This window comes from Hippoglossus hippoglossus, chromosome 12 (genome assembly GCF_009819705.1).
Source record: "Hippoglossus hippoglossus isolate fHipHip1 chromosome 12, fHipHip1.pri, whole genome shotgun sequence".
Taxonomy (NCBI): Eukaryota; Metazoa; Chordata; class Actinopteri; order Pleuronectiformes; family Pleuronectidae; genus Hippoglossus; species Hippoglossus hippoglossus.
In genome coordinates, this window is record NC_047162.1 from 1954374 (window position 1) to 1972403 (window position 18030).

The window sequence follows — 18030 nt, forward strand, 5'->3', positions numbered from 1 at the left end:
TACCTGGTAGAAGCAGTTACCTGGTAGAAACTATTAACTGATAGAAACTGTTACCTGGTAGAAACTGTTACCTGGTAGAAACTGTTACCTGGTAGAAACAGTTTTAAACTCAGCTAGGCGTGTTTCTGTTGACTCACACAGGATCAAGACAGTGGACACAAACTCGCTTACAGTCATGAAAACATGTCCTGGATAACCTTTACCGAACTATTTTTGTTTTCTCGTAAATTTTTCCTCTGCTGCATGCTAATATGTCCTGCATGTATGTGGCGCCCTCCTTTGTACACTTTTAAAATTGCAGCAGGAGCCTTGTCATTTAACAGTGTATCTGCTAACTTAAGAGTTAAAGAGGCCTGTATACAGAGATGTAGACTATTCAAATCTTGTTTTATTATGTACAACTTAAAATACCATGGTCTAAAAATACTCCAATACAGCTTAAAGTCCCTTCAAAAAGATACCCTGATTTTCAAGATCTTTTTGATGCCATAATACCAACAATTATTTATTAATCGCATATATTTATACATTTATTTTTGTCAGAAGCCCTTGGCTATTTAGCAACTGTATAATTCTTGGTAAACTACTTAATCATTAAATGTGACCTGGATAGTGAAAATTATGACAATTATGTATATCCTGTGGCTATCAGCAATAATAAATTATGATATGAAATAACAATGGTCTGAGATGGAGGTGCCTTTTACTGAGGAGTGGCTTCCGTCTGGCCACTCTACAATACAGGCTGATTGGTGGAGTGCTGCAGAGATGGTTGTCCTTCTGGAAGGTTCTCCTCTCTTCACAGTGCAACGCTGGAGCTCTGTCAGAGTGACCATCGGGTTCTTGGTCACCTCCCTGACTAAGGCCCTTCTCCCCCGATCGCTCAGTTTGGCCGAGCGGCCAGCTCTAGGAAGAGTCCTGGTGGTTCCAAACTTCTTCCATTTACGGATGATAGAGGCCACTGTGGTCATTGGGACCTTCAATGCTGCAGACATTTTTCTGTACCCTTCCCCAGATCTGTGCCTCGATAAATCCTGTCTCGGAGGTCTACAGACAATTCCTCGGACTTCATGGCTTGGTTTGTGCTCTGACATGCACTGTCAACTGTGGGACCTTATATAGAAAGGTGTGTGCCTTTCCAAATCCTGTCAAATCAACTGAATTGACCACAGGTGGACTCCAATCAAGTTGTAGAAATATCTCAAGGATGATCAGTGGATACAGGGTGCACCTGAGCTCAATTTTGAGTGTCATGGCAAAGACTGTGAATACTTATGTACATGTGGTTTTTTCGTTTTTTATTATTAATAAACTAAAAAACTTTTTTCACGTTATCATTATGGGTTGTTGTGTGTAGAGTTTTGAGGAAAAAAATGAATTTAATCCATTTTGGAATAAGGCTGTAACATAACAAAATGTGGAAAAAGTGAAGCGCTGTGAATACTTTCCGGATGCACTGTAGTGCTTTACAGTACAATTTTTTTGTCATTCACCCATACATTCATACAGTGCATCCATGGGCAGCCCTTTTTCTATCAGTGGCCATTCGGGGGTCAGTATCTTGCCCAAGGGCACTTCGGCATGCAGATGGGGAAGTTGGATCGAACCGCCGACCTTCTGGTTGGTTAGGGTCAATGCATCGGAGTGTAAAAATGCCCTATATAACAATATGTCAGTCATAAGAGACAGTTTACTGCAGTATTCTTTTACTTTGTATGTCATTGGAGCTTTTCATAGACTGTATGTGCTTTTACTACAGTCTAGGATCTTGTTATGGAAGTTTCCTGGAAGCTGGCGAAAGGAGAACTCAGGCAGCAGCTGATGTCTTATGCAGAAGATTTTAATGTAGACTTGATGCATCAAGGAGATGAAAGTGTAGACACTACAATGTACTGCTGGTTGGCTCTTTATCTATAATGTGAATTTGGGTACTGCTTAGAGAGAAGGGAGTACCTGTGGAATTAGACCGCCACTATTCTCCTGTACAGATATAATATAGACCATACATAATATATAGTGGCATATACAGTTATGTGTGAGGATGGTAAACAATTCCTCAACAGATCTGAATACTTGCACCACTTTGTGTGTGCTACAAATAATGTTATTGAGTTATTTCTGTATGGACTCTTGCTCCTGGCATGTGAATAATTATCTTCTGTTTAATTTCAGAATTAAACACAGTGTGTATTCAATCATTTTTTATAGATTCATCCATATGTCAAGAAAATGTAATTTCATATTCCCGATTGGCTCCGATTTGCTTCCGTCCAGTGTATCTGTTCATCACCTCAGTGTCTTCTTCACATTTTCATCTCTCTTCAGTAGTCGCTACTTCCCCACTGGTATACATTTCTGCTGCACTCAATGAATCAAGCTATTTGCATATTGGAGAGATAAGGACTCAGCCTTTGTTTCGAGAATAATCGAATTAAACCGTGCAATCAGATACACACACACACACACACACAGACACACACACACACACACACACACACACACACACACACACACACACACACACACACACACACACACACACATGCACACCCAAAGAGAGAGTCTTCCATATCTGATGATTTATGTGTTGCTTTGATGGGGACCAATACCTCAGGGCAAAGAAGAATGACTTTACTTGGTTTTCTCCTCTCTCACACATTCTAATGTTCACACGCATATGCACTAGAACACATTATGTTTCTAAAATGATGATTCTATTAAAAAAAAGAAGTTTTGGGGACGATTTTTTAATCAAAACTATGGATAATTATTCCAGTCCAATTTTAAAATGTGTGTTCATCATTTTTCTTTTACCACCCGTGAGACATTTCTAAACCAACACACAGTGTAGTAGTTTCATCAATTAATTATTACGTTTTTATTCCTTTGTCTATATTGCAAAAGTAGAAGTATAACAAAGGACTTCTGTGCCATTTTAACCTCACTATTGTTGCAGGGATAGAGGGTGTTTTATCATATGGGATGTAGGGCGGTATAAATCAACATTAATCAAGTCCAACTCTCGCGCTTGGCATTGTCTTCTCCCCTTTAAACTCTTCACTCCCATTTAGGACGAGCATGGAGAATTTTTATACTGCTGATGTTATTTTTGTTTTCACCCTCACAGCTAAAAATGATAACAATAAAAAAACAAGTGGTGACCTTGGGACTTTGGTTTCAAAGACTGGCTCTTGGCAAAGGGAGTGTAAACTATCTGACAGCAAAGGAGTCTGCAAGGAGACAGTTTGGACTCACTGCAGCTGAAGATGCCTCTGAGTATGTCATCTGCTGTGAACTCTTTAAACTGTAGAGCACACACACACACACACACACACACACACACACACACACACACACACACACACACACACATTTACACACATTCAGTGAACAAAACAAATTACAAAATTGTCCAGGAAGCTTTCATCTGCTGCACTTTTACAGAAAATTAGACAACATGGAGGTCAGTGATCATGACTCACTATTGGCATGTTTACCATTTGTTGCTATCAAACATGGATTTATACACATTTGTGATAAGCCTTGTGTGTTCTTCCAACTAATTTAATCATCTGACATGTTTTTATATTAAGTAATAAGAGGAGCATTGACATAAACAAGAACATTGTCTGTAAAACACAACAAAAGCACATACAAATAATCAATGCATTTTTAAATCAAAGTATTAAAGATGGAAATAAACAGTGACCAGTAGAGACATTTTAAACCATGAGTGCTAAAGACAAAGAAAGGTGACGTCATATAAAAGTTTACAAAAATATGTTTTGATTAAAATTTTACATAATATGCAATTCTGTGATCCTAAAGATTTTCCATAGTTTCAGGGCCCTGACTGAAAAGGTCTCCCTTTGTTATTAAGGAATGTACGAAGGCAAATGTAAATATTGCAGACTCTCTGATATGAGGATTTGATGCTTTTCTTAGTCACAAATGACAGCAAATGAATATCGTTGGATTTGGACGGTTGGTCACCTCTAGTAATTCTCCTCCGACCTAGATTTCCACTGCCTCAACATGTTCCTGTTTACCAAATTTTCACCTTTTAATTTGACTTTTTTATGAATCCAGGTGTTCCATGCTGATGAACAGATAAATGGAGAAAGCTCCCTGCCACCCTCGGGTGAATTCTGCCTCTCTCCATGTTCATGTCACATCCTTTTCCTCTTCACTTGTTCAGGCGTGAGATTTCACTACCTGCGCCGTGGCGTAGGAAGCAGCAGCTGTGAGGGGAGCAGGTGACAAATGAGATTGAATTGCTGTCTTCCCTGCAGTGGAGTTTAATAGCTCCGATGTGATGCAGCAGACAGACACACAGTTGTGGAGATGCTGAGAGACAAACGCACTCCATCTGTTTCTCCATTCCCTTGGTGAGCTGACATGCAATCTGACCATGGCTGGCCACAAACTACGGACTATATGACCTGAACTCATCGAGCCCTTAATGCACAGCAAGACAAACAGGGCTGCAATAAACTGTTCAGCTTGAGATTCATGTTGCCTATTTTAGAATGAACATAATTTAGCTGGAGTGGATACAGTATTGAAGCATGAAATCAATATGGCAATTACCAAACTGGCAGGTCCTGACAAAGTGACTGTGGGAGGAAATTTGTGTCACTCTAATGTTACCTTCTGTAGATTTACCTTATCCCACTGTTGGCATTTATTCACCACATTAGACTGTTTGATAAATAACGCACATATTTATCATACTTACAAAATTTTTCAATACAAACAGAGAAGTTCATGACTAGACACACTGCTGAACATAAGTTTTGTAATATAAAGCTCTTTATTTAAGGAATCTTATGTGGAGTGTGGTGTCTTTTCTTCCTTTTTACACTGTTTAAAAAAGAAAAAGGAACAACACATGAGCAACAGGTAAAACATGAAATCCAGGGTTTTTATCTGCTCTAACACAAAATGCTAGTGTTAGCATGTCCAGAAAACAAGTTTACTATCTGCAAACCAAATGCCACTTTGGCATCGTAGAAACCTCAGAGAGAGACAGAATTGCAATAGATGATCAACAAAATGACAACACTTACAACATAAATGAGAAAAGACACTTAAATAAATGAAGAGGTGTATTAAAGTTTAAAGTATTTTACAAAAGAAAAGGTCTGACAGAGATGGAGGGAGCAGTAATGACCAATGTAATTATAGAGGTATATAGAGTTAAACATGGTAGTATATGTGAGTAGGCATATTATCTAAACAATCTAGTTATACTGTAGTTATCTCTAACAGCAACATTATCTGTATCTGGTGTATAAACTGTTAATGAATGACTCACAGTATATATACCAATTTGATTATATGTACAAATCATACAAAGGCCGAAAACTCAGACATCAACTCAAGGTCCACTTACTGGATTTCTTACAGAGCTTTCAGTCTAGCTCCAGTATTATGGACACTGAAGAAGCCATTACCAGGATAATACATGATAATAATAGAAACATATTGAATTCATATGAGCTAATAGGCTAAATGTTATCAGAGGATTGCTTTGCAACATTATCTCTGCTTGCAATAACATTATGGTGTGTTACAAGCCATATATTAATTACTCAGACAGTTACCTGTTTTGGACATTTTGACTCATCGCATTATATAAGCCAATATCATCAGGGCGACTGAGGGCTAATCCTGCTGAGATCGTATTAGAGGGTCCGGATAAGTTGTGGTGCACATCAGGGTCATATGAAGTGATTTCAACCTCAGCCAGATCAGACCGAGATGGATCATTTGGTGTTATAGGTTTGTGTGTGTGTGTGTGTGTGCGTGCGTGTGTGTGTGTGTGTGTGTGTGTGTGTGTGTGTGTGTGTGTGTGTGTGTGTGTGTGTGTGTGTGTGTGTGTGAGGGGGGAGGGCAAACAGCCTTAAGAGCGTCGATGTTCTTCACGAGCTGCGTCGTGCGTATTGGTCTGGTGAAGTCCTCCGGAGCGCAGCGCGCTCTCCTCACGGTGCGTAAAGAGAGCTGTGCCACACAATGCGCCGAGAGCACTTTTTCACATGTTCACCAGCGAGGCTTCTATTGTTCCTCGTAGAAAGGAATCAGCTCAGGTGACTGGATATGATCTATTTTTAACATCCAACTCACCAAACAGTCAGACAGATGCCCGGAAGATGGACCCGCTGTACAACGCCACCGATTGTAACGGGACGACCGTCTCCGTTAACTGCAGCGACGGCTTCAACCAGTTCGTCCAGCCGGTGTGGCAGATCACGCTGTGGGCTGTCGCTTATTGCAGCATGGTCGCGGTGTCTGTGGTCGGTAACATGGTGGTTATCTGGATTATTCTGGCGCACAAATGCATGAGGACCGTCACCAATTACTTTCTGGTAAGTAACTGCCGTATGTTTATTCTGTGTTATTATTTTTGTTAAATGAATTGTTGCAGGCTATATATTGCATAAAATATCGATTATAAAGGCACTGAAGTAAATGAATGCAAGAAATACAACTTATTTCAGAGATTAACCAATTAACTAATTAATCAACTAACTTGAGTCCCCTATAACATTAGAACAGACTACTAGTAGTAGTAAAATAACATACATAATGATAATCAACAGTCCCCTCAACATCTATGAGAACAGGGGAATATTTTTAAATGTCTTCTTTGAAAAGCTTTTTTTCTCACACATTGCAGCTCTACAGTATGGAAACATGAAAACCCTCTTATTCAACACACATTTGCTCTGTAACAACTAATGAGGGATGTAAATTAATGACTATTTTCAGTATTTCAGTAGTTCATGGAACAATACATATTTTTGATTATTGGTTGTATCAAATATTTAAGCTCTGTTTTCAAGTCACAAAACTATGGAGCGTATTACCTCACAGTGAGCCCAAAATACATTTATCAACTAGTAGCTAGTTTTTTGATATGAAATCTTTTTTAAAGAAAACGTGTGATTGCAATGAATACATGCATTTTAGAATGATATTTTACTTACCTTTTTAGTTTGTAACACATTTGCTGGAAAAGTCTTTTGTATATTTGTGTAAAAATGTCCTCCGCCTAATCAATAAATTGTCGCAGCACTAATGTAGTTTCATAAACTGAGAGAGCTCAGTTCTCTTCTTCATAGAACAAGCTCAAAAATAGTGACCGGTGAGCGTACTGTTGCTCATGACAAGACCATTTACCTTCTCTATTCATTCAGCTCAGAGGGAAAAGACAGATTTATGTCCAGAATTTTGTCTCCCAGTTGTTGCAACATGTCATTGGGGGTTTGATTATGTCTTTATGTGGGTATTGTGGCAAGAGTGGTTCAGTAAATTCTGTCGTTCCTCTGCAGGTCAACCTGGCCTTAGCTGAGGCTGCCATGTCTGCGTTCAACACAGTGATCAACTTTGTGTATGCTGTTCACAACGAGTGGTACTTCGGTTTGGTTTACTGCCGCTTCCACAACTTCTTCCCCATTGCAGCCATATTTGCCAGCATTTACTCCATGACGGCCATCGCTCTGGACAGGTGTGTGTGTGTGTGTGTGTGTGTGTGTGTGTGCGTGTGTGTGTGTGCGTGTGTGTGTGTGTGTGTGTGTGTGTGTGTGTGTGTGTGTGTGTGTGTGTGTGTGTGTGTGTGTGTGTGTGTTTGCAGCAGTGTCTGTATTACAGAATATATGTCTTTAGATTGACAGGAATACAAGCCATTCTTAACGGCAGCATTGTAAATAAATAAGAATGGAAACTCTGAAAATCAGATTATATTTACAATTTTTATTACTATTCTTTTTTTGATTATTTTTTGAAATATCACAAAATGTTTAGCGGTCGAGAAGGAAGAGAAATGATCAAACATAAATGTGACTTAAGTGCAACGGAAAGACAATCAGCAAATATATCATGAAATACAGTAATCCCATAACATAAATGCAGGAGAGAGGAAACATGGCTGCTGCTTAAACATTGCAATGTGTGGACGATTAAGGAGACTGAACTGGAGTCTAGTGTCCACCATCTTAGATTAGCTTGTACGCATTCAAACATTTGCTAATAAGCGCTGCAACAAACTACAGATGAGGCTGATGGAACATGTAAAGTTGAAACAACTTCATACTGTGGAACACCAAGTTGTCCCATTTAATACCAAATACCAAATCATAGCATTATTGTGTCAATTCCAACAGGAAATGGATGTTTTTAAGAACAAATATTGTGTAAAATGTGACATCAGATACCGTCTGTGTTGGTTTACATAGATACATGGCTATCATCCACCCCCTGCAGCAGAGGATGTCTTCCACAGAGACCCGTGTGGTGATTGGTGTGATCTGGACCCTGGCTCTGCTTCTAGCCTTCCCTCAGTACTACTACTCATCTACCGCCCTGCTGCCCGGACGCTCAGTCTGCTACATAGACTGGCCTGAGTACTCCACTGTGGACTTCAGGAAGATGTGAGTATAGAACGTGAGGTCTCTTTTCTTATATAAGAAGAGTAGTTTGTGAATAAAGATGGATTACATGACAGCTCCCGAAGTGAAGCCACAACTTCTTATCGCCCCCTGGTGACTGGCTGCATTATAGGTCAGAAAATTTAATATGGACCAAACAAAAAAAACAACTTAAAATCTTAAATACATTTGTTTATGATGGTTTCTTATCACACTTATGTATGTTCAAGTGTCCATGTTTCTGATCATTTTGGCTATGACTTTGGTCGATTGCATGTATCTGTGAGACCTCAATACCAAAGCTCCACTCAGAAATGGCAATGCTGTTATTTTGGCTTCATTTTTGTGCAGTGATAGAAAGTTGAGACAACGTCAAGCATATTTATTTACAGTTCATATGGTCAACAAAGAGAGCACAACCGTTTTCTATAAGTATCAAACTAATTTTGAGCTTTCTGACAGTAATTGTAATTTCCCTGCCTCTTGTTTTCAAACCTGTTACAAGTATCTGAGGGTTGTTGCAGCCCCTATACCACAGATTGCTACTTTCACATCTCTATTCAATTAAAAGCAATGCATGTCTTGTGAATTTCAGGCCTTGTTGTCTTATTTATTATGGAGGTGAAGTATTAGACTGATTTGTTGACACCCCGAACATCTGCTTGGGCCCCATCAGTATTCAGAATAAGTTTCACACAAAATGATATCCCACTCTTAATAAATGAACTAGGTTCCAATTTAGAGTATTATCTTACTCCCCTTCAGGCTGCTCGGTGTCATGCTTCTCGGGGTGGTTGTTCATTTCAAGCCATATTGAGAGTCCTTATTTCATGTATTTCATGCCAAGAATGTCAGAACTGGTCCATCCCTATGATTAGTATATATCCAACAGCATTATATTGTACAGGTTAATAAGGTTTGATCCCCATAGTCATCCCATAGCAGACAGAAAAACCTTCTGCTCCATGCTGCAGTCTGTCTGAACCAGAGCGGTAATCATTCCCATGCAGGGTTCATGAATATGAAAAATAGACCCTGAAGCTGAAAATGTGTCCATGAGGAAGTATATCTGCAGCTAAAAGAGGAAAAGGGCGTATGTTAAAATTTCTTCCAAAATTAATAAATTAATATTATCCTTGAACACCCTGCTAACACACCTTCTTAAGCCTCTTTCTTAAAACTTTATTTAGTGAGGTTAGGTTCAAGGGGACTTTTCTAGTTGATAAGCAGGTGGAATGTTTGTTTTATTCAGAGACTATCCTCTTTTAAAAAAACATACCCATGGTTCATCTGTGCAGCTGTAAGACCATAGTTATGTTTCATTTTTGGGTGACATGGAGTGGGTGACCTAAAGAGCGAGAAAATCTAGGAGGAGGCTGGTGTAGATTCATGGGTCAACAAATCACATGACTGTTATTTCCCATGTGAAACCAACCATTTATGTGGTTTCTTTTATCCATTAAAAAAGTCAAGTCCATATTATCAATATTGACATGTCTCATTTTTCTGTAGATACTATGTGTGCGTGACACTGCTCATCTACTTCCTGCCCCTGTGCGTTATGGGCTGCGCGTACACAACCGTAGGTGTCACCCTCTGGGCGAGTGAGATTCCCGGAGACTCGTCCGAACACTACAAACAACAGCTCATTGCCAAACGCAAGGTGATGCGGACGCTCACTATAACTACTACTACTGTTTATTTTGTCTTCCCCCTTCAGCCTCCAAACATCCCACTGTCACTACACACTATCATGTAATTTAATGGCTTTTTAATCCCCACACCAAAAAAACAAATAAAATCAACAGATTATTTTAAACCCACCGTGCACCCCCCCGTCTCCACCGTGTTGTCCCCGTGGCAGGTGGTGAAGATGATGATCGTGGTGGTGTGTACGTTCGCTCTCTGCTGGCTGCCCTATCACATCTACTTCTTACTGCACCAGTTCTTCCCTGAGCTGTTCGAGCAGCGCTACATCCAGCAGGTGTACCTGGCCGTCATGTGGCTGGCCATGAGCTCCACCATGTACAACCCGATCATCTACTACTGCCTCAACAGCAGGTTGGTGGTCTAGTCTGCTTTTCACTGTCAAAATGTTGGATTCTTTTAGTTCCTGACTCTCTGTCACTTGTTTAGGTGATCTCCTCATGTGACAGGTAATCTGTATTAGTGTGTGTAATCCTGCCTGTTGTTTAATCCATCCTGTTATGAAATATTTGTCCTCCACTCGGCAGGTTTAGAGCAGGCTTTCAGCAGGCGTTTTGCTGCTGCAACCCCACCATCGTCAAGGACAAGCTAGAGCTCAAGTCACCCCGTTACCTGCAAACACAGGTTTGTTTGTGTGTGCGTGAGAGAGTAAGAGAGAGAGAGAAAGAGAGAGAGAGGGAGAGAGGGTTGTGTTCTTCTGCAGTGGAGAGATGAAGTCCTGATGTTCTATCCCTTCTCACCTCTGTTCGACCAGTTTCAGTCAGTATTATCTCTTCCATCAGGGTGGCAGAAAGAAACTGGTGGTCTTTTCATATTCCACTGCAGCAACTGCTATTGAAAACATTCAACTCAGTGAGCAGAGAAAAAACTAGAATGACACATGAGTGTAAGAACCAACAGTCCCCTTATGAGACCACATTTAAATCCACTTGATTTTGGTCGGATCTGCATTACAGGCTGTGAGATAGCATTTTGTTCACCTCATGCTAAAAGTTTAAAATATGAACGATAACCCAACCAAACAGGGTAATGAAATAATCAATCAATCAAATTTTATTTGTATAGACCATATTCACAAATCACAATTTGTCTCATAGGGCTTTAACAAGGTGTGACATCCTCTGCCCTTAACCCTCAACAAGAGGAAGGAAAAACTACTAAAAAAACCCTTTTAACAGGGTAAAAAGAACGTAGAAACCTCAGAGAGAGCCACATGTGAGGGATCCCTCTCCCAGGACGGACAGAAGTGCAGTAGATGTCAAGTGTAAAGGAGAACTTCAGAAAGATAAGGGTATTTGCAGCATTGATTAGAATAAACACTTTGTAGCATAACTGAAGGTCAATGAATTGATGGATTATTGTCAGTAATGAATGAGTATCTGAGTAGACATATTGTATATCAAGCAGTCTTGTTGTAATCATAGTCTATGGTCAGCTGCCACCTCAATCGTGGTCCACCACCATTATCAGATGCCAACACGATACTGGATCCACCATTACGATCTCTGATACGCGATCCACAGATCATAATCCACGATGTGGCCGCAGCCGCGGCCCTGGATCTGCGGACGATAAGGCAAAGGGACTCCAGGGAAGAAGTCAAGTCACTAACATGTATTGATGAGATATTCATTTCTTTGATGTGATGAGGATGGAGAAGAGGAAGGATAAGTTGGGAAGAGAAGCTCCGTGTGTCATGTGTCCCCCGACATTTTAGACCTATAGCAGCATAACTAAGAGCAGGTCTAAGACAAGCCTGGACCAGCTCTAACTATAAACTTTATCGTAAAGGAAGGTTTTAAGCCTACTCTTAACCCTTGTGTTGTCCCTGCTTCCCCCGGCTGTTGGCCCCCTCACATAGCCCACCCCATATTAGGACGCACACGTAGGGCAATAGACAAGTGAGCAGCCCTTGCAGATGTATTTGTTACACCCGCGGCACACGGTGTGAGTTTTACAGTCCTTTTTCCTGGGGCATATCTGACACCTCTTCCCCCCCGAGCGGGGCTGCTGCTAGGGCTATGGAGGAGGCCGGATGCTCGGGTCGAGCGTCGTCGTCGTCGTGGTCTCTGTGTGGCGGCGGCGGCGGCTTTTACAGCCTTCATAACCGCGGCGGACGCTTCCGTGCGGGGGATGCGCTCCCTTCGTGCGATGAACGGAGTCACGAGAGCCTTTCCCAGCTGCTCTAGGAACACCCTCCGCTTGTTCCGCTTGCCCGGCATCCAGTCTGGGTTGATCTCTCTCCATATCACGAAGGCGTTGTAGGAAGAAACGTCGAGAATGTTGTGAAAGACGGCCAGGGGCCAGCGCGCGGTCATCCTCCTGCAGCTGTACGTTCCGATCACCTTGTCTAGGTTGTCCACGCCACCTTTGTTGCGGTTGTAGTCTAGTCTGGCTCTTTCGCGTCCTCTTTGGGTTCAGAGGATGGTTGCTGGGAGAATAGCTGTTGGAGAACCTGTTCTCTGGTGAAACGCTCCTGACGTGACATCGTGACCTGGTCAGGGAGGGTGGCACACGGAGAATGGCACACCGGCTTCTCTGTGGGTCTAATGTACCCCCCTAGATTACAATTGGAATCAGGTGTGGGTCTAAATGACCTCACAGAGCGCCACAGCGCCCTCTCTGGGGGTCTAAATGACCCCCCAGGAGAATTTGATAATGACAATCCTTGGGTCACCCTAACCCTAACCCTGACCGGCCAGGGCTTGCGGATGATCACACGCACGTACGCACGCACACACACACACAGACACACACACACTCTGGGTCAATCCGACCCAGGAACAACACGAGGGTTAAACGTACAGATGGTGTCTGCCTCCCGAACTGAAAGTGGGAGATGAGGGTGGGTTGATATGGTACCATCAGCTCTTTGAGGTATAATGGTGCCAGGTGAGGAGGAGAATTTTAAATTCTATTCTAGATTTAACCGGAAGCCAGTGTAGCCAGGCTAATACAGAAGAAATGTGGTCTCTTTTCTTGGTTCTTGTCAGGACACGTGCTGCAGCATTTTGGACAAGCTGCAGAGTCTTTAACGACTTACTGCTGGAGCCTGATAATAAGGAATTACAATAAAAGAGTCTGATCTTATATTATTACTTCTATATCACTAGGACTAAATGGTTCCACACTGTAATACAAGAACATCAATATTTCTATAATTCCAAGGGAAAAAAAAGTAAATGAGGCTGATGATTGTTTTGTCTCTCTTTTCAGGTGAGCATATACCGAGCCAGCAGGATGGAGACCGTCGTCTCCGCTGCCGACCATCCTGCAGCAGAGGAGCAGAAGAGGGCAGAGCTGCCTTCTGTGCCTCTCACACCCCGCCCCACTTGGGAGTCACAACCAATGGCTCAGGCTCCGAGATGTTGACCGCAAGTCCTCATAGTCCCTCGCAGCAGAGCAGACACCTTGAAGAGTGATGTGCTGCAGTGTGGAAACAAAGTGCTGACATGTGGTTAAAACCTGGCACTGCATAGGACAGTCATGATCAGATGGCAAAGAAATCTGCACTTGATCGGGTCCATTATTGATATTTAGTTCGAGCCATTTTGCCAAGTGCATGAATACCCAGTGGACATCACGAGAGGAGTAGAAACACTGCAGTACACCTCACACTGGTTCTTTTCATCATTCAGCACGAGTGCGGCGTCGACACTTGACCCCCCAGCATTCTCGGGCTGCCTTTGGAGTGAGAACCTCGGCTTCCCTTGGCAATGGCGCCACGTCAACTTCAGTCTGTGGCGACGTGTTGGTGTTGTGTGGAAATAGGGAGGGCGGCTTCAGAGCGTGTGCGTGGAGATCTAGCACCTGTTGGACGGGATTAGCCCCTTGTTTTGACAATGTGTAGAGCGGGGTACAGCCGCAGCAGCTAAATATAGAGGACGGAGCGGCAGAAAGGGAGACACATATGGAAGGATTGATAAAGTGGGGTGAGAGGAAAAGAAAGGATAGGACAACATGGGGAGCTTCACTGCAGCGAACCATCTGTGTGCTGGGGGAAGTGATTTGTCACTGGTGAGGAAGGAACGATGCTATTTCAGCCTCAGAGACAACAGCTGCACAACGCTGGTCAAAGAATGTCCACGTACAGTTTACTGAACTTTAATGACTCTCTTTCTCATTATGTGAGCGGGGACCAAATATTTATATCATGTGGTACAAGGACGTCTCGCTATCTATCGGTTCATTTCAATAATCTGCAAATGATCCATGTATTGTATTTGTTGTTAGAGGCAATTGGTTTGTATTTGTATGGGTTTTAAATAGGACTGGAATGACACGTTGATTATGTGGATACATTGATTTGCATGGAGTACATGGAATCCAATCATCGGAAGTGTGGGGATTCTTAAAACACTGAAGGAAGACACTGAAAAAAATGGTGCTCTGTACACTTTTTGAAACTGAAATGTCTGACAGCAGCTCAAGTGCGTTGCTCAATGTAGACTCCTACTGCTGCAAGGGTTCTGGAAATTTTCAGTCCTTGTCCCCCAAAACAGTGCCACAGACTTTTGACTTTAAAAAAATAAAAATAAAAAACCCCTTCATGTATATAGTCTCCTGTGGTGCTGCGTTTGACCTGCTGCAACTGATGCTGTCACCAATCTGCCAAAATCTCCTCAGGGTTCATGTGGGGAAAAAAGACAATCAGAAGGCTATTGCATTATTATTTTCATTTGCAAGGTTTTATTTTAACATGTTTGTTTTGTAGTTTATAACAATTATGGCTAAAATATAATATTTCAATTTTTTTTTAATTTCAGGAAATTTTTGAATAGCTCATGACCCCCCAGGGGGTCCCTCCTTTGTTTGGGAGCCACTGCTGTAGTGCGGATCCTCATGGCTCTTGTTGGTAATGCTTTTTTGGGGGGGTACATTTACAAGCTGTAAGTAGTTTGGTTATGTGTATATTTACATATAAAACAAAGTGATGGAGATTTCACAGTGTATGTAACTTTTAGCAGATCAATAATATTAATTGATGTGTATCTCCAATTACAAAGTGAACCATGTTGAACACTATCTACAGTGACCACAGACTTGAGTTAACCACATGTTTCTTAGTGAGCCCTCTACTTTAAAATCTTAGCTTTTGAGATGGATAGTATCAAAATAGATTCTAGGGTCAAATATTTCACAGATTTTGTTTTATGTGTCTTTTTATTTCTCAGGGTTAGGGTTATAGGATTTTGTCCAGGATTTTGTCTTGAAACTTCCTGAATCCATCCTCAAAGTATCGCTGCCTAGATATAAAATTGATGCGACTCTGCTGCCGTGGTGTACATCCTTGTCGAGGATTCACGTAATGAGCATTTGTTATTTACCTCTGAAACCTGACTTGTGTTTAAAGATGCATGCTGATTGAGTTGTCAACACACACTAGTTTATTTACTGATTTGGTGGTTATGAAGATGAAGCCTGTTAATTAAATTCACCTCATAAATCATGACATATTTATCTCTCTTAGATGATGAAGTGAATCAGCTGCTTCTAACTATAAAAAGTGTTGGTACTGATATTGGTGATCCTTGTCGTGGGATCACTTTGCATGGCATCCTTTGAAGTTACATCATTAATAAATCATTATGTATGTTATGTAATATAGTTCATTTGTGTTGAAGAATCAGATTTTAGACTGGCAACTTAATTTAACAAACAAAATGGCGCCGATCATGATAAATAATAATTATAACAATAATGATTAAGTAATAAAGTACCTATCTTACAAGTGCATATCAGAGAGCTGGAAATCTGTTGCCATAGAAACAGCTAATGAAACTCACAGTGCTACCAGAAGTAATCTGATAACTGGTGTCAGGTCACATGACCTCCTCATAACATGGACGTGTTTCTAGCTTTGACAAAAGGTACAGTCGGCTGTTCGACTGTGTTGGTTCTCCTGTGTGTGTGTGGGTTGTGTGGGTTTAGTGTGCTGCCACCACAACACAATCATTCTCATGTCTTCCCAGTTGATATCAGATTAACCAGCTTCCGCTCATAGTCACACTGAGGTGCTAACTAGTTTGCTCTTGAAATTAAATATAAATATGCATTTATGTTATTCAGAGCTGTGAGCACAGACAGATTTAAACCTGTACATAAAAAAACGTAGCTATGTGCAAGGCTTCCACCCGAGGTTTGTCAGGAATGTTAGTGAACTAAGCCTTCAGCCACATCTGAACATGCTGTATGCTGGAAGATACTTTTTCAGAGAGTGTGTCATGTGCCTTGCCTGAGTGCAGAGTAGTAGTGTTCCCAGTGTACAGCACGGGCTTATATTTGACTTTTAAATGAACATCTGGTCAAAAAGAGGAATGTGATGGTAACACTGACTGACCGCATGATGCCTGTGGTGCAGAGTGTCACTGACAAAGCTTCAAATCAAACCAGAATGCCACTCAGTAGAGCACATACCTCTGCCAAGGCTCAGCAGTCCCCTTCAATCAAGCTGCACCAAATTTCACACGCTCATGTAAGTCAGCTTTATATGCATTTTCTTTTTTTGATACATGAATTCCTCCCTCTGGTTAAAATCTCAAAAATTCCATTTCCTGTCCTTCCACTGAGTTTTGTGAGAATCTGTTCTGTCGTTTTTGCATAAATCTCCTGACAAACAAACACACACATAAAAAATAAATTGTTGCCGTTAAGGAGTCACCAAAATATTTTTGGGAGACAATTACTATGTAGAACTTCTGCTTTACTTGAATGTTACATCTTATGCTTCTTTATATTTTTTACTCAACTACATATATATGATTTTGACATGTTACTCAATAAAACATTTTAAAGATGAATAAAAACATTCCCAACTTGATGAAATTCTTTCCGCATGTTTCAGATGTCTATGAGCTGTGGTCAGTTCGTTCACTGAGGTGATTTCTTTTCTTAATGTCTGGTTTAATTTCAATAACTCTTCCAGGCCTGATACATCACAAACAAAGGCAATGAACAAAAACTGACTTCAACAGGCTCTGCACCTCAAACCCAGCAAGACAGAAACTAGTCCGTCTGAAATGCACCTGAACTCAAGTAAAGCCTCCATGATGCCACTCACAGTGTGGTCAGTTCATCTCCCCTCAGGAGGCTCCGAACCCTCCAATGACGGTTGTTTACACTTGTCATCAGGTCTTCAAATATCTACAACCAAGTCCAGTTGCTCTTGATCCGAGCGACCTCTCTTTGATAGATCTGGACGACTGAATGTTCACACACACTATAAATTCACTTACAGTATAATCTGAGAACTTCTTCCACCACTGACAGCCTTCAGTTCAGATGTTGATTACAAAACGTGATACTTGACTGTAATTTTGAATGTTAGTTTGCACAGTATGACTATTACCTGTCATTAAGACCTGCATGAAATTGTGTTTTTGGCCACTTGGGGGCAGCAGTACAAACTGCAAACTCAACACTGTGCTGATTTACACGGAGGCAGATCATGCTCTGTTGGAGCCACTGAGTTCTACTGTGGGATGAAGACAAACTTTCAATTTAGAGGAGAAAGTGCTTGTATGTTTTGTAATCTTGTTTTAACTTGTGTATTCTACACAGAAGAAGGCTTGAAGGATGCTTTCTAAAGACCTTCACACTAACTACCAACCGACTTACTTTATTTGCCTGCAAATATTTTGCAGATAAGCGCAGTGACACAAATTTGTAAAAGGTGCAACACATGTTCAATAATCAAGTAATGATGATGTGGTCCTTCTCCTCGGATGGAGGAGGAGTTAAAGGTGAAGATGAAACATTCTCCTCAACATTTTAAGCAAGATTTTTGTATTGCTATTGTTTTGAACTATTTTAGGTTAAAAAAGTAACTTGAAGATATTTTAGCTCTCAAATGGCTTTCACCAAATTCTCTGATCTTGTGAAACTTCCTTGGCTT

At 41.2% G+C, this 18030-nt stretch overlaps 2 protein-coding genes across 2 annotated transcripts in view; one reads left to right on the forward strand and one right to left on the reverse strand.

The window, feature by feature from the left end:
- Positions 1-6232, reverse strand: part of slc4a5b (solute carrier family 4 member 5b) — a 46895-nt gene extending 40663 nt beyond the window's left edge. Inside the window, exon 1 of the mRNA XM_034602722.1 lies at positions 6127-6232. The gene's annotated coding sequence lies outside the window, so the exon portion shown is untranslated. The remainder of the gene's footprint in view (positions 1-6126) is intronic.
- Positions 5910-14650, forward strand: LOC117771920 (substance-P receptor-like). The gene is made up of 7 exons (XM_034602832.1): positions 5910-6368; positions 7335-7510; positions 8238-8432; positions 9942-10092; positions 10294-10490; positions 10664-10760; positions 13353-14650. The coding sequence occupies exons 1-7, from the start codon at positions 6039-6041 to the stop codon at positions 13506-13508; spliced, it is 1302 nt and encodes a 433-aa protein (XP_034458723.1). The 5' UTR covers positions 5910-6038; the 3' UTR covers positions 13509-14650.
- The last annotated feature ends 3380 nt before the right edge of the window (positions 14651-18030 follow it).